Here is a 23,388-nt window from a genome sequence, read left to right as displayed (position 1 = left end):
ATCAGATACTACACGTTAGAAGTGCAGTGCAAGTTAATTTTCATTAATAACATTTCCTCTGTAAAATTAGAGCAGTTTAAATTGAGTTTTCTATATCCTCTTTTAATTTTGCAAAGTTGGTGATAAGTCCCGCAAAGCCAGAAATATGAAAAAATAGTCAGAAATCGATTTTTATTAATTAAACTGTTTGTTGAAACTGTAGACAAAATATTAAAAAAATTGTAGTATGATCTAGATAGAATAATAGAATATGGATTTCTCACTCGAGGAGACAAAAACAACACTTTTGTTCAGAGGCCCAAACTGAACAAAATAGTTTAATTTGATCCAGATTCTGTAATTAATATGCCAAAAATATAATATTCTGATAGCTTAGTTGTTGTAATGTTTGCAATGAGATTTTTAGATTTTTCGGTATAGCAGACTACTACAAAAATGCATAAATGTTAGTTATCAGTCTGTTTCCCTTAATAATAATATATTAGTCTGGTAATATATTAATATAATTCGTTTTATGATCAAAGCTCTGCAGTTTTCTTTGCAATGTAATATGATGATTGAGAGATCTCTAGTTTGACTTTAGTTGTTCTTGGATTATGTTTATTATAGTCGCTGTATTTCTTTTAGGGATGCTACTGATTTCTTATCATGATCAGCCAATACTGATCCTGATCATTCAAGCTGTGTATATAAGATCACTGATAACTTATTTTTCCTTTCAAATAAAGTAATACCACAGATGTTGCCTTGGTTAAATTATTTATAGTAATGTTGTAATTGTTGTTTTAATTTAAAAAAAAGCACAACAAATATTAATTTTACAATTAACATTTTAATAGGTCTGTAAAAACAGAGCTTGGGCAAAACTATCCATTTTAGGATACTTCGGCTTATTAAAGAGCCTACAAGACTAAAACAGAACATAATTGCTGGCAGTCAGTCAGTGCAGTTACATTGTTACACTAGTAGGTGGCGGCAAGGGACTGTCTCTATGCGTGAGTCATCCTTATGTGAGTTCATTCAATGAATACGTTAACGCTGATTCCATGCATGAATGAAACAAGATGTCGAAATCAATTAAACTTTTAGCTAGGGGTGTGATATTGACAAAAAATGTCAATCTCAATATTTTCTGGGATTTTATTGCTAACAAACATTAGACGATATGTTGCTGTGTGTTTATTGTCAGTCCTCCCAGAAAAATGCGCTTTTTGCGGGCAAAAATCCTTGATTATGCGGCACGTTTTCTAAAAAAAAGCGATGGAATATGCGGGATATTTATGTAATTTTATTTTATGAAATTGCGGGAACTTGCAAAAATTGCGGTTTGATGAAAAAGAGAGAAAAAAAAGTGATTCCCACAACACCCTGTTGTCACTAATTTCTTATTACTTCCTATGATAAGCAAGCATACTACATCACAGAAAGTGCTGGGAATATTTAAGTTCTCATCTTGTTTTATTTCAGACCTTAATAAACACATGGCTCAAACTTACAAAACATTGATGAGTCCAACAAGTTCTGTAGCTTTACAAAAGGAATATGCTACAACTTCTGTAAAAATGAATAAATAAAATAAAATGTGTGCTTCCTGTTGTACAGAGGTAGCTACAGTATACAAAACAGACATTTTCTGTTAAAATAAGTGCTTCCAAAATAATTTGCCCCCACCGTCAAACTGCTTTGCGCGATCTTTTAAGGTTATTTTTGTTGGCAAATGAGACTGATTTGCGGGCTTCATCGCGGGGTTTGCAGCTTTTCGATGATGTTCACGTCGCGTAATTACGTCACTTCATAACGTTCCCATGGCAACAGTGGAAAATGGCTGCTCTTGTGTGAAGTAAACGCAAAATTTTTCAACTTTCTGCTAAGATATCTGTAACTTTTTTGCAACGAAAATGTGGGGATTATGATATCATGCAAGCCCCACATATTGCGGAAATCGGTAATTTATGCGGCGAAAGTGCGGGATATTTGAAAAAAATGCAGCCCCCGCATAAATATGCGGACTTTGGCTGATTATGCATTGAATTATGCGATCGCGTTTCTCTGGAGGGACTGTGTTGTGTTGGTACCTTGCAGGTTTATGACTTTCATATTTTTTTCTGAAAAAAGACAAACACAAATGGTGAAAGCCAAAATAATAGAAGTCATGGATGAATATATTTACTGAGCAATCCACAATTTTACATTTGGAGCGAATTTACAGGAGGCTTTCGTGCTGTGCAGTCTGTAGCTCCGCCTGAGAGAGATCTATTTCTTCTGGATTGTGAATAGCAGAAATGCATTTAGCCCTGGGGCCCATTTAATACCGGGTTTCAGTACCTCAGACACCGAGAGCAGATGACAGAGGCGTTATATCCAGTACGTCCATACAAATGTATTTTGAACTTGATGTGGGTAGATTAAAACAACAGCCGGTTACATGCATACCGTGTGCCTACCTGTGTGGTATAAGCATACTTATTAGCAAATTGCATATAAACTGGAGTGAGGAGCTCTGCTCGTGTGAGTCATGTAAACATCTTCCTGTGATTCCTCTGATTAAATAATCACATTATGCTGCACATGTAAACAGTCAATGTTTCAGTCCCTTACCAACATTTTTTTTTTTGTAATGAGCACCAGCCTTACTATGTTTTCCTTTAATTATGGGGACTTTTTCAGAAATTCCCTTAATGCAGTCTGATTCAAAGCTGAACCAGTATAGATCTCATGTCGAGCTTTTATATCACACATTGTAGACTGATGCAATCCGATTCTGTGCTTTGAAATTCTGAGGTATCTGCAATCAGTCGTTATGCAGCATCAGCCTTACATGAGAGGACAGTTGCACTTTATGGGGAAAAGAAAACCTGAGCTTGACTTCCTCAGTCTGAATCCTTATGACTCATGAGTAGTGGTAAGCATCATTGAATGGTTTATGTCAAGGAAGGCTTACATGCACTGATGTTTCTCTCTGTAGACATTTTCCCCTGATGTGTTCGAAAGAAACTGATAGATTAGGTTAGATTGACGATTTAAAGATTTAAATTTTGTGTAGTGCATATAAGTATTTTGGAAATATCCTATCTTTTCCCATATTGCTAAGTTTGCTGATGTAATGAACTTGTGAAGTTGATGTTCTGTTAGTTGCACTTGGCTGCCTTGGTAAATTTTTTGGTAATTATTGGTAAAATTTTTGGTCTAGAAAGGAGTTGCTCAGTCAGTGTTTTTATTTGAATTCAAAACCACCTCCTCAGTGGAAAATATTGCTTATTGACATCTTGTGAATACATTTAAATAATTTTACAGCACCGATCACTGTTTATACTGCTCTGCATGTTTCTGAAAAGTCCTGGCTTTAGAAATAAGATACTGCTGTTTATTAGTATCACTGTCCTGAGTGACCAGCATAGTTAATTTCACTGTGAATTGTTAACTTTATGGTGGATCAAGAATTAACACTGGCCGATATGGCTGGATTAAAATATAAATTTCTCAATTTTAATTGATTCTCATTTTGATGAACCGATGTCGATTCGCTGTGTGATGAATACATACAACTTTGTCATGTGCCTCCCATCCAATTAATTGCAATAAGCTTTGTGCTTTGTTACTTTTGATATGAAACTGTCTCAGCTTTCAGACTCTGTCACTTTTGTTAACTTAACCCATAACCTAATTTAGTACTGTGATGCGGACTATACTCTTCTGTGTCAGCATTTCTCACTGCTCACTATATTAGAGGGATGGAGCAGGTATCCCATGTTACGCATTGAAAAAATAAGTGTTGAGTTTTGAAGCCTGGCCTTAGTATTCATGGAAACAGTTGTTTGTTGATTTTTTTTTTTTTTAAATAATGTCTAGCTAACACTGTTATCAATCTATCAGGGATTCTGTAGTGCTAAATGGTCTATTCCTACAGATAATATTTTAAATGAATGTGATGCTAAATGATTAAAAATATAAAACTACATGTAGTTTTGTGGTGATATTTTATCCATCTTTCTTTCCCAGGAAGGAGACTTCACAGGCTTTAAAGTGGACGGTCAGTCGTCCTTGCGTTCAGGACAAGGTTCATCCAGTGAGTGTTTCAGCTGTTTTTTATGCCTATGCTATTTTATGATGTTAACTCCAACATTAGTTTGGGCTTCGCTTTTACACATGATAGATTTTATATTAAACATTGTCATTCAAACCAAAATGTATCTATTAAAGAAAGTGTGTTTATCTTATATTTTTTGTTTCCTATGTAATTTCTCTGAGCTATGTATTTGGTATTTAACATGTTTTTTTAATTTTTTTAAAGAGAATAGGATGTGAATATTTAGAGGATGTATTATTTCCTGTGTGATCATACACAATAAATAGACTTAAGTCTTATTTAAGATTTTGGTTCTGTGATGAACACCATTGTGAAAAATAAATAACCTAAATGGGTGTTTAAAAACTTTAAATACTGTTCAGAAACAGAAAGTAGCGTAGCTGCTTTTTTTTAACCAGTGTAACGGCTGCATTGTTTACATCAGTGTGTGCATGTCTCTTTGATGCAGCATAAGGCAGTGTTGTAAATTTTAACCAGTTGATGGAAAAGTATTCTTGGAATGCATTCTAAAAATCAGAATAATTAGTAATAAATACTTTTTCAGTTTTTTAAACTTTAATTTTAAAGTGCTCACGATAACAGTACTGTGCACGTTCAGTATCGTGATATATCGTATTGCTGTATATCAGCATGTCTAATCAGTTATAAGTGATTTTTTTATTTATATTTAAATGTGCATTAATTTCTACATATTTTTACATATTTGGATTACCCTATGCTCATTTTAAGTATATCTTGAATTTAAATGAATCTTTTCATGCATTCAATATTTTTTCTAGCATTTTATGTTAGTGTGTTTATTTAGAATATAATAAAATAATAAATAAAAATTCAATAAAATACTTTCTACACAAAGGATGTATAATATTAATATTGAACTTGTGCCTGTATTTCTAGGTTTATTATCTTTTTTTTTAATGAATGATAAAATGTTAATTTTTTTCTTGCATTAGATATAAAATCATCATTATTGGACAAACCTAACTTGAAAGGCAGAAGGTTATCCAGAACTGACCAAAAATCTGTGAGGCCCAAATTGGTTATTAAAATGGCAGCCAAAAAGATGACCAAAAAAGAAACGACACAAGCAAAAAGGCCATCTGTGGATGAAGATGGACATCTGAAACGGGGCAGCTCAAGTAAGAGAAATGGCAGGGTACTCAGAAACCAGAAAGCGGGACCATTGGCCTCCTTGCAGACTGAAAATGGGGTAGAGGAGGAGATCACTGGGAGGTCCCAAAGACGTGGTTCCAGTGCAGCACAAAGCAGGAGAAGGCAGGACAAATTAGTGTGGACTTTAACACTGGTTAAAGGTAAAGAGCGAGCCTCCAGAGTAAAAGACACCAAAGGCCAAAGAGCTTCAGCAGAAAATGCTAAGACCAACAGGAACAGGACAAAAAAAATAGCTGGTAGTGATCAAGCAGGTGCTGTATCCTCAAAACCAATGGGCAAACAGAGAAGGGGAAGAAGGACAGAAGCAGACGAGGAGCCTCTTGAATCCCTTGGCGGAGGTGCAGGAGCATCTTTAAGTGACAGTTCATTAAGTTCTTCCAAAAATAAGCCTTTTGTAAGGCGACGAAAGAGTATATTTGGCCGTCGAACTTTAATTCAAAAGAAAGTGGCCCGCAAAGTACCTGACAGTCAAGCGCAGACCTCTAGCATGCCTAGAAAGAGAAAGCGACTTGTTTGCGCAGAGCCAGGCTCTACACATGTGCTGCAACGGGTGGAGGGACAGGAACAGCCACTTGGAGAGATGGAGAGGTCCAAATCTGGAGTCCAAGCTGAACAACCTAAACACTCCGCCAGACCAATTCTTAGCGCTCGTTCTTCCCGCGTCATCAAGATCCCAAAGAGGTTCATGGATGATGAGCGCATGTCTGCTCTCCCAGAACGAGGTTCCCCAAAGAAACCAGCTCTTTCTGAAATCCCAATGGATCTCGGCAAACCGAATATAGATCTCCAAACCCTCAATTCCGGAAGCAGGCTGAAGACCGCACAAGAACCGCTGATCCCAAACAATGATGAAAAAAGGGTTTCAGAAAAGGGGCAATCTCAAGGAGTCAAGCCTGTTTTGAGTTCCTCAAAGCCTTCTGGTGGTCCTCGCGGGAGGGGTGGGAGACCCGGCCAATCCACGGACCAGTATAAGATATACTGGAAGTTGAAGAAGCTCACCGCATGTCTGGCTAAACGAAGGATGCAGCGGATGGCCAGTTCGAGCTCCAGGCTAGCAGAGGAACGTGCAGAGGGAGGGACCCGTGATATGCAGGAAAGGAAGTCTGATCTCAAATTGCAGGACATGTATTCTCCAGGGGTGGTGCCAAAAGTAACCATACGTGTTGGGGAACATTCGGATCAGACGCCTTTGGGGTCTTTGGCAGAAGGACCTGCTAAGGAGAACGGTAGGGTTTTTGCGGTCAAGTATTATGCCACACATAATAAGAATAATAAACCTTATTTGTATACCAAGGTGCTTATAAAAACTACATTATAGTTAGCACCAAATAATTTACATGAAAACAAGTAATACCATAATTAATATAAAATATTAAAGATGACACCCACTTTGTAATTCTAATAAGATTTGTGTACATAAAATACATAACAATTGGTCTGTTCTTTTGTTCTCCCATTAACCTTGAGGCAAATTCCTTAATTCCTTCAGTAGAGACTTCTAACCTTGAGGGGACCACTGAAACGAGTGCACAAAATACCCAGATGATGTTGGAGCAAGGTGGGAACACCCACAGAATGAGTCTTTCGGGTGCCAATAGGAGGATGTTCCACCTGCTGAAGAGAGCCAGAGTCCAGCTGATTAAAATCGACCAGCAGAAACAGCTCAAATCAGCTCAGGTCAGAATGTTTAACAATTTTATGACTGCAAACAGTGGTGTGTTGCATTTTTATAAGGCACTGTGTCTGACAAGTTCTGACTATTCATAAGCTGGGTAAACGCAATGTGTTAACTTAATTTACGAAGAATAATTTGGAGGGTCACTGTATACATAATCGTTCAAATTTTTTTTTTTTTTCTAAAGAAATTTATACTTTTTGTTTAGCACAGACATTAAATTGATGAAAAGTGACGGTAAAGACTTTTATAATGTTACAAAGCTTTTATGCGCTTGTCGTCTTATTGGATAAATTTGTCCGCCTCAATTGAGCACATACGTTTTTTAGAATTCATACGCATATTGGCATTTCCATCCAGCATTTTTAAATGCAATATGCTAGAAATGTGCATAAAAATAGGCAGATGGAAACATAGCTGCTGAACGTTTTTTAATAACAGGAATAAATAACATTTTAAAATGTATTATTTCACAACATGGCTGTTTTTACTATATTCGACTGTAAATGCAGCCTTGGTGACCAAAAGAGATTTCTTTGAAAAAAAGAAACATAAAAAAACTTAGACTCAAAACTAGAGTATTCATATTTTTTATCACCTTTGGAAACCTTAGTATTAACAATGTTTTTGAATGGCAAATTATATTTTGATAAAACAATATATAAGTCTGTAATATCTTTTAAATATGTGTAATTAAACAAACAGTGATGTTTATACTCTACAGCTTCTGTCTGGCTCTGTGAGAGTAAGAGATGGATCAGCCACGGGCATGCAGAGAGGAAGAAAGAGGGGCAAGCGAGTAGTCCCAGCTAACCCTGAGGGGGCTCCACAAGTATGCTTCAGTGAAAAATATTGCTTTGCAGATTTATCATCGGATTGTGAGTTTAACGATGTGCTTTTTTAAAAACTCTGTAGGAGCAAGTGATCGGTGGTCCACGGATAAAGCATGTGTGTCGAGCAGCAGCGGTGGCACTGGGACAGCCACGTGCCATGGTTCCCGATGACATTCCCAGGCTCAGCGCCCTTCCTCTGCATGAGAGAGAGGGGATCACTGCTTCACCTGCCGAAGAGGGTACACACCTCTCCTTTGCTCATTCTGTCCGCATCCGTTATAAGTGACATTTGCTAATATCATGGAGATAAATGGGCTCTTTTGGCCTGTAAATTGTGTATTATGTCATGTTAGTTGCAGTGTAATTGTAATACAAGTTCAGCTCGTAATTGTGGGCTTGAATGCATAAAATGTATGATTTCCTTTAAAGCTTTGTAAGCAAGTTGTATATACGGTAATGTAGAATGATTTTAAATATGATTAATATAATAATGAAATGTAAATATAGGTATTCTAAAATATATAAATATTTATTTTATATTTAATGTGCTATTCCTAAAAGTATCTCTATTTGGACTACTTTACATTTACACTATTCTTTTTGAAACCCAGCCCACCAGGATATTAGAATGTTTATTAATTTAATTTAGTAAAATTACATGTAGTAATAGTGTAATTTTGCATTAAACTCTTTTTAGCTCTGTTTAGCTGAATATTCTCATCCTTTCTGGATATGGGAACATGTAATGGCTAGAAGTTTTGTAATTACGTGAATGTGAAAATAAAATGATCCTAGAGTGTGTTGCATTCATAATGCACAATATATGCAAACTGAGTCGTGGATTGTATTCAAAACACCACATGAGATGACCTGAGGTCATTTGAAAAACTCACATAATGCACTACTGCACAAAAAAACAAACAAAAAAAAAAACATAAAAATAGAAACACAAATATTTGCATTATGGTATTTCTTTATTTGTTTGAAATCCTCGTATTTGAATGCTAATTTGTGAGTGCAATTTAAAGTGCTCCGTCATTGCAATGTCTGAAATAATTGTAATGCCTACTTGTGGCAGCAGTTCACCATTATATCTAGGTGGTGTTCCCTTCATTTCTTAGCAAACCAAACCTTGACATTCCCAAAATGCCCTTATTCTTATGTTAGATGCTTTCTTTTGCCTCTGTCTCCCTCTTCCACCGGCCCCTTCTGGCTCTTCAAGATGTTGCATCTCACTCAGAACCAGAGAGTGAAGAATCTGTTGAGCCAAAGCCGACATTTAGACGCAAGTATGAAAGCACTGCTTTTGGCTATCGGCTAAAGCGCTGCTTGCACTGCAAGGGCTGCAATCGGGTGGAGGACTGCGGGAGGTGCGTGTTCTGTCTGGACAAGCCCAAATTTGGAGGACCCAACAAGAAACGGCAGAGCTGTGTGTAAGTGTCCAAATAATGTTAATTACAAGGTATTACATGGCAGCCAACCTTTCCCGGGGTTTAAAGAAGTCATATCATACATTTCTTCTTTTTTGATCCTATTTGTGGACTTGTTTTTGTAATTTTTCAACAGCTTAAAGAAGTGTTCGCTGATTGAGCAGAACAAAACGAGACGATTTAACAAAGGTACTCTACTTGCCTCTTTAAAATTTAAATCCTTTTTAATGACCTGGTATTTACAGTCAATTGCCACTTGCCAATGCAAATATAATAAATGTTTCAAATATTACAGTTAAAAATAATGGTTCCCAACAACTTTAGCAGACAAAGTTGGAATTAAAGCTCTGGGCTGTGTTTCCCAAAAGCATTGTTAGCTGGGTTCATCGTAGAGACCATTGGTGGCAGTGGTTCTATGATCTACTTGGACTTTTTGGGAAACTCAGCCCTGGCCTGTTGGTTATCCGTACAGATTTGATCATTTTATTTGACCACCTCTCTTTGGCGCAGTCCAGATGAAGCGGCGGCGGCGGCCATCAGCGGCCTCTGGCATGAACAGCAGCGAAGAAGAAAACGAGGAGGAAGGGGGAGATGATGGAGGAGGACAAGCCCAGTTCAGCCCCACCAGGAGGCAGCCCAGACGACACGTCACCCCTCGGTCCTACAGAAAAATGCTGGGGTATGACGACTCTGACACAGAGACAAAGAGTGTCAGCTCAGAGAAGACAAAGGCCAGCGGAACCCAAAAGACTCAATCCAGTGGTATGAGTTTCATGTCAACCCTTTCGCAAATATACACAGGAACAGCTCTTTGTTTCACTCTGTTTGTCTTAAGAGCAGTAGTGTAGCCACGAGGGGGCCTGCCTAAAAAAAATAAGGAATTGTTGATTTGTTCCTTATTGATAGATTGACCAGTGTTGTGCGATAAAATGCAACGCTGTTTTCAAACATATTGGTTTGATTAACATGTTGTTCGTCACTTACGCTTTCATTTTCTTTGCACGTGAAAGTTCATTAGCATGCGGTGACAATGACGGATGCACAAAGTTCAATATTGCGCTTTTTCAAGAAATCACGGAAAATATGAAGGAGATAAAGTTCTCCTTCACGAGAAGGAGATAAAGTTGCTACATTTAGTTGTCGGCCGATAATGTTTTTTTGATGGCCGATGCCGATATCTCAGAGAGCAGGGTGGCCGATATGTTAAATAAATAATAATATTTAATTAATTAGAAATGATAAATAAGAAAATTAATTAAAAAAATAAACATGCTTATACTTTAGATGGCAACTTCTTTAATCTGCAATCCAGTACCGGTACAGTACTTTTCAGAAATAGTTATTGTTTAAAAATATATAAACGTATGAATAAAGTGGAAGTAAACACTGTAATAGGGCACTCAGTAATCTTTTTTTTTTTAAAGACAAGGTAATACTATTTTTTCATACAGCACACAGTGAAATTGTATCGGTTCTACAGCTTAACACATTGGTTATAACACAGCATATTTTAAAATCAAGGATTTAAAGTTTTTCAATCACGTTTCCGGTGAAGCTGAACAGCTGGATCACTTTTTCACACGGAAAGACCGTCACGCACAGGGTAACACACGATCATGCAGGCTACAAATGCACACTTCAGAAGATCTCACAGCTGGATTCCATTAAATCTGCAAGGTTTGTGAAAATAAATGTTTATTAGATATTCAAAGAGTTGTTTTAATGAAATAAATGCGTATTTTTCCGTACTTAATCTTGACGGTAAATGAGAAAGTATTCTAGTGTTTGCATTTCTGTAACTAATAATATAAATGCAAACGCTATACTTTTTTGCGTACCATTTACCAAAACCGTTCTATCTAATAACCTATTAGATATGACTATTAAACCGAGACCATAAACTAATGAAGGTGGAGAATGTGAGTGCTGTAATCAGGAGCTGCAAGTCTCGGGCGTTGAAGACTAATCTGTATCTGAACCTGCTTCACCTTTCCACGAGACAGCGAGTGAAGCGACACCAGAGGTTTCCCATTTCCAGGACATTCATATTTCATCACTGGACTGTAGTAGTGACACTTCAACGACACAAATCGACACAATGCCAAATGATTTTGTCTCATTATAACAGCGAAAACACCTTAAAATACTCCGTCCATTATGGTCATACAGATAAGAGTAAGACATCATTAGAAACTGAACTTTACACTCACAATAAAAACAAAACATTGTGCTTTTGTAAAATAAAGAAAAACAGGGTGTGCTGTGTACCTGAAGTTGTGCGCATCACAAAAATGAATCAACTCAGCATATAGGCTACTACTTGTTACGTTTTTTTCTTTTTTTCTTTTCGTTTTGTTAATCTGTATTTAATTTATATTTATTCATTTTATATACATATATATATTCTGTTTTTCTTTTTCACAGAAGCGTTGCATGTGCGTGATGTGACGATGTATGAATCTTAATGATTTGTTGTTTATGCTGCTATTTGCACATGTAAAACTGAACAACAAATGTTGGTATTTTTAATGGCTCACAGACACTTATCCATTCTAATTTAATTCTAATAATTCAGGGGAAACCCCCAAAATGAACATCCTAGCCTGCATATATTGCGGCCCCCTCATTTTAAGATTGGGACACCCCCACAAATTTTTTTTAATTCTGTGAAACCAGTGTCTCTGAGACTTAACCAATACTTTGAATTTCTTTCCAGACATGGCTACCTCTGTAACTGCTCCAGAAGAAGCAACAAAGCAGAAAAGACAAGGGCTTTATAGAGCATTTTGGGCCCAACGCAGAATTAATAAGGTACAGTAACTCATTGTCATTTTGATGATCTCAAAATGGATAATTTGACAATTAATCAACCTTGGCTTAGTTTCCCAAAAGTGTTGTAAGCCTAAGTAGATTGTAAAACCACTGCCACCGATGGTCTCTACAATAAACTTGGCTCACAATGCTTTTGAGAAACGCAGCCCTGGAAGATATATTTTGGTCTAGGGCTACACAATTTTATGGGAATCCTTTATTTTTATTTTTTATTGTGAACAAGCTCCAGCTTGCTGTGGCTGTTTGCAGATTGGCCAAAAATGTGATTTGTCAATATTATAATAATAATAATAATAGCTAATATTATTATTTCTTCTACTAAATGAAAATATGAACTACTATTGTTATATTTCATTGTAAAATAAAACAAATTGAGTATTTAAGAAAAAACTAAAGTTTAGAATTAAAATCTAGATTTTATTTGATTGGTTTGCACATTGGATTCAAAAATGCACGTTATAAGTGACCCAAACTCAGATGCGGAGATGTGTTTGTGTGGAGCAAAATTTACTGAACCACGCATATATTAATTTAATTAAATCACAGCCTTTGCCATTTCATAATCTCACTTAGCCATATTGCGATTTTGGTTTTGTTTTGATTAATTGTGTAGCCTTATTTTGGCCTATCACTTAGCTCAATCCAATTCCTGAATCACCTCTGAAATAAAATGTTATCCTCTTTAACTGTCTAATTGAATGCATTTGGGAATTATCTTATGTCTTTCTCTCTTTAAAATTAAACTGCTTTTGCCCTTTTCTTGGATGCAGTTCTTTCCGTCTCTCCACAGCTACAGCATAACAGCGTGTCCTAACCAGGTGTTACACGACAAGTCATTTTTCTGTCATTGCCTTCTCAGCGAGATAAATTAAAACCCAAACATGTAACAAAAATTTCTTGTTACATATTGCTTTTTGTGGTTGCCTCAACTCAACAAAGTAATCAATACCCATTTATAATGTTCTGCCTGGTTAGGAGGACACTGTTGGACTAGTAGTACTCTTGCCTTTGTTACATCTACATCTGATGGCGATGGGTACTTTCCTCTTCTCTCTCATGCTCCTCATTTCCTCTCATGCTCTGCTTGGTGACAGTCCTCCTCCCTCCAAGTTTTTAATCAATTCTTTTTCCTGCTTGTATCCACTATAACCCTGGTCCCCTCGTATTCCCCCAATTCTCTTGGTGTGTTTGACGTTTACACAGGAGCCTCTTGAACCATCTTCATCATCATCATTATCATCATTGGACCCTCCAGCACCACCCCACCATCCCTTCACCCCCACAGGAAGTCCCTCTCTCAAGCCTGAGCGCAAGCTGCTGTTGCGGCTGGAAAGGCTACCGGCCAGTGTTGTACAAGCGGCCTTGTTGGGCGTAGCAATCCCGGACACCACAAAGTCACAGGAAGTGATGTGCGAGGTGGTGGAAGAGGAGCAAGCTTTTTTTCATTGCTCCTCTCTTACTCATTCTCAGAGTTCGGCGGAGCACACGCCTTCTACTGTCCTGACTCCGCTGGCCAATGGCTGCACCCAGAGAGGCAAGTTGTCACAGCGGACGATGAACAAGATTCGCGTGGACTTCAAGGTCAGAGCTGAGATTTCTAGTGATATGAGTTTTCTATGAAACCAAAAGCTCTGTTTTTTTGGGGGGGTGTTTTAGATGAATGTAGATTGTTTATTCAAATCACCAAAAATAAAACAAAAAATAATAAAATATTGAAATAAACTTTTTTAAACACACACACTCATGTCTGGTTCGCTATCTTTGTGGGGACTCTCCATAGATGTAATATTTTTTTTTACTCTACAAACTGTATATTCTCTCCTCTTACACTGGTAATCATATTTTTTCAAATAAAGACAAGGTAATGCTAATTTTACATACAGCACAGTGAAAATTAAAATATATGAATATGACAGTAGGCAACTGGATATAACAGCATATTTTAAAATTAAGGAATAAAGTAAAGTTTTTCGATTGCATCTCCTGTGAAGCTGATCTTCTGTTCGCATTAACTCACTTCGCACGGCTACAAATGCACACACTACACAAGATATCTCAGCTGGATTCAATAAAATCTGCAAGGTTTGTGAAATTAAATGTTTATTAGATATTCAGAGATTTGTTTAAATTATGTAGATGCGCATTTGTTGAGTATTGACGGTAAATTAAGTATTTTAGCCTGATTGTTTGCCTTTTCTGTTACAAATAATATAAAAGCAATGTTTTACTTTTTTGCATACCGTTTACTTTCTTTGTTGACCAGTTCTGTCTAACAAAGTATTAGATATGAATGACAGAGAGAGATCGTAAATGAAGATGGAGAATCTGAGGATCAGGCGCGCGCTGCCGTTCTCTTCTCAGGCGCTGGTGTTCAGCGCCGCCCGTCAAAATAAAAGTCCCATTTCCAACACATCAGCCAGTCAGAAAAACGTATTGGTCGACCACTAGTTTAAATCAACGAAACGCATCCTATATGAGATTAATCAGATATTTATATTACACAAACTCAATATTACAACTTATATCTGCACAAAATGACATGAATGCGCAAGCGAACTTGTGCTGGTCAGAATGTAATCCCTGTTCTGTACGTGCTATTTCCACAACAACAACGCGCTGGAACACAACAACTAAACTCAGAGAATTCACAACATTTTATTACAATAGTGTTCTCATTATAATGGCATATATATGACACTGGTGAACAAGAATTCGCAACATTCTTTTACAGGGGTGTTCTTATTATAATGTTATGATGCCTGTGTGACAGATTTGTGCTTCACATGTTGCACTTAACTGTATCTTCCTTTTCTAAGTGATTCCAATCATTCAAAACCACCATGGCAAACAGCGTGCATCTATCAACTGAAGTAAATAATCTATTATCTATCGGCTTTGATATATCGGCCTAATTTTCTTATCAGATTGATAACGAGAACATCAAAAATGACCATTTATTGGCCGATATGTTGATATGTGGTCGATATATCGTGCATCCCTAATATATATATATTAAACCGGTTTTTGAAATCCTAATAGTAAATAAGTTCTTATTTAAAATATTTGTAAAAATGTAAGTTGTTAAATTTATAGTTTTGGGGTGATCCTTTGATCGATTTTGCCGTTCCTTCTCTGATGACGTCAGTTTGACAGCTTGTGTTGAATATCCTTTTCTTCTCTCCAACCGTCAGTCTGCTGTTAGCGAGGGATGGAGAGGAGGTGCGCAAAAGTAAAACCCCGCCCTCATTGTGAAAGTCGGTTGCCACTTCGGTGTTCTAGACGTTTTTTGTGACAATAACACCTTTTTCCCACTTCATTAATTTAATTAGAAAAAAAAAGATGTTAAGAGGTCTGTTTTTAATTCCCAAAAGTGGATCTCAAAAGTTTTTATTTTGCTGCCTCTTTAATTTGTTAACAACATTTTAATCTTAATTTATGCAGGAGGACTGTAACATCCAGAATGTGTGGTTGATGGGAGGATTAAGTATTCTCACTTCAGTTCCCATCATGCCCCAGTCTGTGTGTCTGCTCTGTGCCAGCAATGGCCAACATGATGTAAGATCCACAGAGTCATCATCCATATTCTTCAATCATAACTCAGTACTACAGCAAAATGTCATTATTTGCTGAAGAATAAAAGTTGGCCCATATCTAATTTTGAGTTTGATTGATCTTTTTACCAGATGATCTACTGTCAGATGTGCTGTGAGCCTTTTCACCGTTTCTGCCTGTCACCAGACGACTGCCCAAAGGAGGAGAACAAGGAGAACTGGTGCTGCAGACGCTGCAAGTTCTGCCATGTTTGTGGCCGGAAGAGCAAGCAAGCAAAGGTGCATTACACTTTTAATTTATTACTAATACAGAATAGTCATGGAGGTGTTGTTGTTAGTTTTCTAATTAATCAGACCTATAGTTTTCACATTGCAGAAGAGGAAAATATTGTAAACGCACATTGAAGGAGCCATGCAAGTACATATATTTGACAACAAATCATATTTTGTTCTTCCTCATTTAGCCAGTTTTGCAGTGCAAGAGATGCATGTACTGCTACCATCCATCCTGTTTAGGACCCACATATCCCAAATCTGTAAAAATGAACACCTCTTGGGTGAGTTATTAGCATTCTAATTTTCACGTAGTTTGACAGACATTGCGTTTTAATTAATCATACAGTGATAAGGCCATCAATGAAGTCTGCTTTGTTTCTTTGCAGATTTGTATGCTGTGTATCAGGTGTAAGAGCTGCGGTGTGACTCCTGGGAAGTCCTCGGACTTGTCCTGGAACAGTGAGCTGGACCTCTGCCCTGACTGTAGCAAACTCCATAGCAAAGGTTTGACAATGCAAACGTCTAGTCAGATTCTAGTTTAGTCTGAAACATTAAAGTTTCTGCGCCTTTAAATTAAATATTTTTTTTATATTAATGAAATAATGTGATTTCATTGCTTATTTTCATTTAATTATATTAATTCAGTTAATTTGATATTACTTGCATAAAAAATGCAAATTGTTTATATTAAAAGGTAATGTTTGTTTGTTCGTTTAACTAATGGTTTTGCGTGATTGTCTAAGAATTTTGCATTGTTGTAATTTGTTGAGTGTGTTTTCTCAGGGAACTTCTGCACTGTGTGTCTGAAGTGCTTTGAGGAGCATGAGTTTGACAGCAGCATGATGCAGTGTGCCCGATGTGCACACTGGGTCCATCCCAAATGTGAGGGGCTCACAGGTAAGATCCATTTTCAACGCCTTGCTGATCTTACTCACAGTACTCTGTCCTGTATTTCCTTCCTGTCTTTTTCATCTTCAGATGATCTGTATGAGATCCTTTGTCGTCTGCGGGGGAAGAGCCTGGTGTTTTCCTGTGCTCCCTGCAGTAAGAGATTCCGCAGCGGCTGGCAGGACGTCGTGCAGGTCGTTTTGAGGAACGGTCTAGATAAGATCATGGATGGATTGAGGAGCTCTCTGAACATCTGTCACCTCCTTGTATGTGCGCAGGTGAGGTTTGAGCAGTCTCTGTGCTGAGAATTTAGTTTGAATGATTTATCTGTTCACCCTCCTGTAGTGTCTAGGTGAATCAAATGTGTTTTATGTGTGTATCTGAACAGTGTGAGGCCTGTCCAGATTTTGAGGTTGTAAAGAAACAGCCAGGCTGTTGTTTACATCCTATAGAGAAGAAGCTGGAGAATGACCTGTACACTTCACTGGTGAGATCTTTTATACATGTGAAACAAGTTGACAACAAAGATTTTTTCAAGAAGAATTGTGTGGAAACTAACTTTCTTTATCCTTAATAATCCAATACTATATATAATTTACATTCAATCTAAATATTTCCTATGCATTTGGAGAAGAACCATTGAATTAGTCAGTCTATCAATATATTTAAGTTGGAAATCACAGTTTAGAGATTTGGTAGAAGTTAAATACGTTTAAAATGGTAACTAAATGCTGATTACTCTGTCCTTTCAGAAAGCATTTCATGAGGATGTGGTGATGGTGTTGGTGGAAAGGCTGAGAAAAGAAGAATATCTTCCAGTGGAGCAAAGGCCCACAAGCCAAGCCAAGTTGTATTACATAAAGGTAATGTTTACAATAGCTGCAGGTGTTCAGTTCAGCTGTTATTGAACATTTTAAAGCGATGCATATTTTATGAGTGATATTTGCAGACTGTAGTTCATTTTGGTGCATATTTTCTCTTTGTTCTGTCTTTGTAGCTAGTAGAACAAGTATTTAACTGGTTCAACAGTCAGGACCCCAAAACATGGAACTCTCACATGCAAGAATTTCCACGGTATGAACCTTATTTTTAAAGCAATAAAGTATTTCGGGTTAAACAACATGTTGCTCTGTAGACTGTCGATTACCATCCAATTTAACTTTGAGTCAGATCTCAGATTTTAACCAGCAAAAATGTGTTTACCACAGTCTGAGTTTATTAGACAGTTGTTCTTATGGGTTTACAGAAATGTTAAGCTTGTGTTTTTGCAACAGTTTAATGATTGACAGTGTTTGTGTTTAATGATTCATATTTCCTTAAAGTCAGTATAAAACTTTGAGCAAATTAAATGGGTAATCAGTAGATCTCAATCTTTTTGACTTGAAACAACAACCCCCTCACCTCCGTTCACAATTTCTACCCAAAAAATTATGTATATTCGTTATAAATATAACCAAATAATATGAAAAGTCCTTATTTTTTAGTTGTTTTAGCTCTTTGTCATGCTTGTTTTGTCTTATTTTAAGTCTTCTTGAGGCCCCTTTGGAAATTTGTTGAGAACCACTTTGCTGCATGTATTCAGGTTTTTCTATTTGTGATGTTTTTAAGTGAATGTTCATTTTGTCCCTTTTGTTTCATAGTGGTATGCTTCCTGAAGCTGTAATTCCCCCCAGCAATGAACACAGTTATGCACAATGGCTCAAAGAGCAGAACCCAGAAAACTCTTACTCAAAATCTCAAGGTAAGCACGTTGTGTTTTTATCTTTATGGGACATCATCTTGTTTGTATCTTGTTTTGTTAATTTTGTCCATGAACCACAGATCTGCAGAATGTGAAAACTCAGTCTTTCATGGATGAAAGACAGTGCTCCCTCTGTCAGCAACATGGAGATGCCAAACCGAATGTAGGTGAAACCTCGAGCAGTTTTGTGTTCTGGGTTGAGTATTCAGTTGGACTCAGTTGAGTTGTATTGTATGTGTAGGATGCTGGTAGGCTGCTGAATATTGGACAGAATGAATGGGCTCATGTGAACTGCTGCATGTGGTCGGCGGAAGTGCAGGACGTTAAAGGAGCTTTGCTGCATGTTCACAGTGCTGTCGCCAGGGGCCGCTTTATGGTAAGTATCAACTGACAAAGAATAGTGTATATGTAGAATAAAATGTAGAAATATTATTAAATGCACCTTTTTTTCAGCGCTGTGAAAGTTGTGGCCAAACAGGGGCGACTGTGGGTTGTTGTCTCACCTCGTGTCAGAGTAACTACCACTTCATGTGTGCTCGTGCCAGCAACTGTGTCTTCCAGTGTGATAAGAAAGTCTACTGTTACAAACACCGTGATCTTATAGACAACAAGGTTTGTATGTTTAGCAAAACTGTTTTACAGTTACTGTATAATTGAAGTGAGAAGAATGTAAACAAGCTTTTCTTTTTGTAGATTGAACAAGGCAATGGGTTTGAAGTTCTCAGAAGGGTCTATGTTGATTTTGATGGAATCAGTCTGCGTAGGAAGTTTCTAACAGGCTTGGAGTCAGAGTCTGTAAATGTGATGATTGGTGAGTAAGCAGGTCCTTTTTTTTTTTTTTTTTTTTGCGTTTAAGATAGAATTAAAAAAAATTCATGATGTACCCATGCAGGGTCTCTACACATTCAAAAACTTGGTGTTCTGACGGAGCTGTCTGCAAGTTCTGGAAAATTGTATCCAGTTGGTTACCAGTAAGTAACAGTTTAAAATCACTCAGCTTTCATTTGATACTGGTGATGATCAGTTATCAAAGCATTGGTCACATAATTTCTTTTGTAGTACAATTATTGTCCAACAAATTATTAAAAAAACATTAAAGTGTTTAGTAGAACTTTGATTGTTAACCGTAAACTAGTATCAGCTTCAGATTGCACATTCACCCTCTATGAAGGTTTATTTTAAGAAGCAATTGTTGTGGACTATCTTTTTCCATAGTTATCTGTACTCATAGTTTGATCTGGTCTCAGATGTTCTAGATGGTATTGGAGCACTGTTGACCCTCGCAGGCGATGCCAGTACACTTGTAAAGTGACAGAGGTGCGACCTTCAACACGGTGCAAAACTCCTTGTTTCTTGGTGGACCAGGGAGAAAATCACACAATTGTACACAGCCCAAAAGTTCACAATGGTGTGTGTTTAAGTATATCTATCTACATGCATATCGTTTTTTAACATTTAAGCATTTCATTTAGAGCATGTACAGTTTTTGGTCAGCATGGTGTAAAATCTTTGTACTTTGTGTTAATTTTTCAAAATCATATTTCTGTCTCGTAGATGAGGATGGCACAGACAGCGAGTCTTTTTCACCTGAGCTTCCTCCCAATACCCCCTCCAAGTCTAAACAGGACTCAGGGGTCGCAGGTAAGACTCCTGGGTATCCACACAACAGGAGACCAGCAGGAGGAATGTTTAGACCATTACCATCCCCAGGTAAGATTCTTCCATCATTTTTAAGTTTTCTGTTTATTTATTAAACAAATAAATCAAATTACATCAAATTTCAATATGATTTCAAATGTAAAACAACACTGCATAGTCTTCACTCTGTATAAATATAGATTAATTCTACTAAAAAGCATTGATTGATTTTTTCTTTATCTTTTGTTGTTGTATTATCATCTCAGGAAATGCTGTTTCCACATCCCATCACATTTTGACCATCAGTGACCTTGATGAGACACGGCGTGCAACAAGGAGACTTTCCACACGTAGCCGAAACGCCTCTCCTCCCCCTGTGGTACTTTCGGGCCCGATGGCTCTGCGATCATCTAGGTCACTTTCATTCAGCCCCCCTGTCTCACCACTTGGCGCAACCGAGAACCTTATGAGCACCACTTCACCTCGACGAAGAGGGAGGCCGCCTTCATTATCTCCATCTAGCATCACCTCAGGACCCTCTCCGCCACAAGCAGCTCTCCGAAGTCCCTCTTCGACTGCACCTTCATCTGTCCGCCACTCCTCACGACTTCAACAGCCTTTCACAGCCACAATACATAAAACTGACGAGGTGGATCAGGAGTTCTTTGCCTTGTCAGAGCCAGAGGAGGCTGCAGGTGCGCCAAGCCACAGAATTCCCACCACATCTGACAAGTCGGATCAAGAACTGCTTTCTGCGCACTTTGATCCAGACACAGATGTGGCTTTGGCCTCAGTATTGAACGCAAAGCTTGAATTTGATGAGGCTTTGCTCAATGAAAATGTGGCTCTGGATTGTGACCCTCAAGGTAGTGAGGCAGATGTGGAAGAAGGAGCCTGCAAATACATCACTGGCAGGAATGATCTTTCATCTCCTGTGACTTCAGAGATGCAGATGGAAACAGATGATGATGTAGCTGACCATTATCTGAATTTCTCTCGCACAGTTGTGGTCCGTGAGCCTGCCAAAGACTCTACACAGGCTGGTCTTGCTGTCCTTTCTAACTCAGGGTCCATCTCGCAGCTGGATGGAGCTGACAATGACTCGGAGAGCGATACAGGTGAAGCCAACACAGATGATGATACTCAGGAAGTAGGGAGTAGTTTTTGTAATCAGGATACTGAGCCATTAAAACTCACTAGCCCAAACAACGGCAGAACCCTTGGCGACGGGCAGCTAGTTTGCACACAAACATCGATTGCGAATCCACATACAGCAGATTCTGTTGATCAGAATGCTCAGCCAGAGACTCAAAACTTGGACCAGGTTTGTGAAGAACAGGAAATAAGTACTTTACAAGAGAGTGGAAAGTTGCTTGTTGACCTTAGCGCTGACATATCCAACCAACAGGAAGCATCCTACACAGAAGGATTGAAAGTAACAACCCCCATCATTTACAAAGGCGGTGATCTTGTGACGAGCCAAGAAGTAGTCTTGATGGAGAATGAATCAACAGAGAGCTCGCAAGAGGTGTTCTTGGACGACGCCAGTGGGAATTTTATATCTGCTGTTGACGGCAGAGTTTTGGACTTGACAGAAAATGCTGCTGGTCCTGCGGCGACAAGTGATTCCTCACCAATAAACAAGGATGAATCTGTTTTAATGAGAGGTTTGTTGCCTGTTGAGAACCTGGCAGCATCCATGCCAATGAGTGGGACTAGAACAATTCATGTTGTTGCACCAGCTATGCAGACAAAAAGACGTTATGTGACTATACAACCTGGATCCCAACCCAAAACTCTCCAGATGGCCATGCCTACTGCCACCTCTCTGCCACTCTCCATGCCCGTTAGTGTTGTCTCATCTTCTCCCACCTTTTCCATTGCACAGCAAGGAACTCTGCTTGCTCCTGCCCCGGCTGTAATAAATGGTTTCGGAGCTCTGACGAAGGAAGCCACAAAGGGTCGTGCGATCGCCATACGCATTGCCACCCCAAAACAAGTGACAGGACAGTCACTGCTCCAGTGTTTGCCCGGTACACCCTCTACACCTCAGGTTCTTCTGGTCAACCGTGCTGGACAGATTCTAGTGAAAAACCCACTGACTAATACCTACCAAGTACCTAGTGCTAATTCCCCCTCGTATAGCCAAATCAGCCAGATTGCAAAGATAATCCACAGTAGAAATGTTCTCCAGCGACCCCTCCCTAAGGTTACGGTGATACCAGTGCCGCAGCTTCAGACTAGTCTCGGCAAAACCGGACCAACGCGTATCATATCTTACAGCAGCAGCAATGGAGCAGCACCGTCAACCCAGGTGCTTATCAGGAGGATTCCTCAGAGTTATCCTGGAAGCCAATTGCACGGTATCAGTCCGCCGATAGAAAGAGCTGACTTGATATCTGAAGGTGGTGGGCGGAAGGAAATGGCCCAGGCCATAATCGACAAAGCAATGGCAAGTCACCGCGAAATGGCAAATCCCGTCGGCACGAACCCTTCTCAGCTCCAACTTGATAAACGCCTCCCTCCAGAATCGAAGGAGTCATCTACTGAGTGTCGTCTTCGAACTCAACCCAACATCTTGTCCCACTCCAGACCTCCAGTCAAGATCAAGAGAGTGTCTTCATTAACTGATCGAATTGGTGTGAAAAGATGCAGGACAGACTTCTTGGATCAAATAGATCCTTGTTCCCAGGATGACCACAGCAGGTAGGGACGAATATTTAGTCAAATCGGTCAGGATGATCTAATCGTTGGTTTAGGTTTAGATTATTTTAGAGACCTAGCATCTGGGAGGGGAATTTCCTGTTTTTTAGCATGTAACGCTATCATTTTGTGCCATAAAAGGTTATAGTAAATGCTGTGAAAAAGATTTTCTGTTTTTCTGCATATACATGCATTACACTGAATAACATCTATGAATGCACAAAAGCGACTTATCATGTGCAAAAACAACAGCCGCCTGGTGGACCTGATCATAAACCAAATCTTAATTCATCAAGACCGATAAAAATGTCATATTAAACGTCTCAACTGGATGTTCTTGTTAATTTATTTTTATTTTCATCATGTAATAATAATCTTTATTTTTTAAATTTTTAGATCAAATCGGGTTAGAATAAAGGCCCCCAGTGTAAAGGATGTGCTCGACTTTGACGAACCTGATGTTGGATCTCTTGACCAGCAGAAGACTGATGAATCCAAGGTTGCTGAATCCAAGGTTGCTGAACTAGAGAGGTCAGTAATGAGAATTAAAAATCACATTTA

The 23,388-nt window shown here is 38.3% G+C and overlaps 1 protein-coding gene across 3 annotated transcripts in view; it reads left to right on the top strand.

The window, feature by feature from the left end:
* kmt2ba (lysine (K)-specific methyltransferase 2Ba) overlaps window positions 1-23,388 on the top strand; it is a 29,295-nt gene that overhangs the window by 1,339 nt on the left and 4,568 nt on the right. Inside the window, exons 2-30 of one of the 3 annotated variants that reach the window (XM_079590634.1) lie at window positions 4,000-4,066; window positions 5,041-6,486; window positions 6,753-6,937; window positions 7,660-7,767; window positions 7,851-8,007; window positions 8,991-9,201; window positions 9,335-9,387; window positions 9,709-9,960; window positions 11,915-12,009; window positions 13,234-13,611; window positions 15,472-15,585; window positions 15,714-15,860; window positions 16,046-16,138; window positions 16,244-16,361; window positions 16,641-16,754; window positions 16,836-17,023; window positions 17,134-17,232; window positions 17,498-17,608; window positions 17,743-17,819; window positions 18,386-18,486; window positions 18,567-18,649; window positions 18,728-18,862; window positions 18,940-19,098; window positions 19,180-19,297; window positions 19,379-19,457; window positions 19,734-19,894; window positions 20,041-20,196; window positions 20,391-22,830; window positions 23,224-23,358. In XM_079590634.1, the coding sequence (XP_079446760.1) occupies window positions 4,000-4,066; window positions 5,041-6,486; window positions 6,753-6,937; window positions 7,660-7,767; window positions 7,851-8,007; window positions 8,991-9,201; window positions 9,335-9,387; window positions 9,709-9,960; window positions 11,915-12,009; window positions 13,234-13,611; window positions 15,472-15,585; window positions 15,714-15,860; window positions 16,046-16,138; window positions 16,244-16,361; window positions 16,641-16,754; window positions 16,836-17,023; window positions 17,134-17,232; window positions 17,498-17,608; window positions 17,743-17,819; window positions 18,386-18,486; window positions 18,567-18,649; window positions 18,728-18,862; window positions 18,940-19,098; window positions 19,180-19,297; window positions 19,379-19,457; window positions 19,734-19,894; window positions 20,041-20,196; window positions 20,391-22,830; window positions 23,224-23,358 (7,580 nt within the window). Of the gene's footprint in view, window positions 1-3,999; window positions 4,067-5,040; window positions 6,487-6,749; window positions 6,938-7,659; window positions 7,768-7,850; window positions 8,008-8,990; window positions 9,202-9,334; window positions 9,388-9,708; window positions 9,961-11,914; window positions 12,010-13,233; window positions 13,612-15,471; window positions 15,586-15,713; window positions 15,861-16,045; window positions 16,139-16,243; window positions 16,362-16,640; window positions 16,755-16,835; window positions 17,024-17,133; window positions 17,233-17,497; window positions 17,609-17,742; window positions 17,820-18,385; window positions 18,487-18,566; window positions 18,650-18,727; window positions 18,863-18,939; window positions 19,099-19,179; window positions 19,298-19,378; window positions 19,458-19,733; window positions 19,895-20,040; window positions 20,197-20,390; window positions 22,831-23,223; window positions 23,359-23,388 lie in introns of all 3 variants that reach the window. The other 2 variants (XM_079590635.1, XM_079590633.1) reach the window with 2 other exon arrangements.

This window comes from Phoxinus phoxinus, assembly GCF_949152265.1.
Source record: "Phoxinus phoxinus genome assembly, chromosome: 19".
Classification (NCBI taxonomy): Eukaryota; Metazoa; Chordata; class Actinopteri; order Cypriniformes; family Leuciscidae; genus Phoxinus; species Phoxinus phoxinus.
The sequence above is the reverse complement of the archived record's forward strand: the minus strand, read 5'-3'. Positions and strand labels throughout refer to the sequence as shown.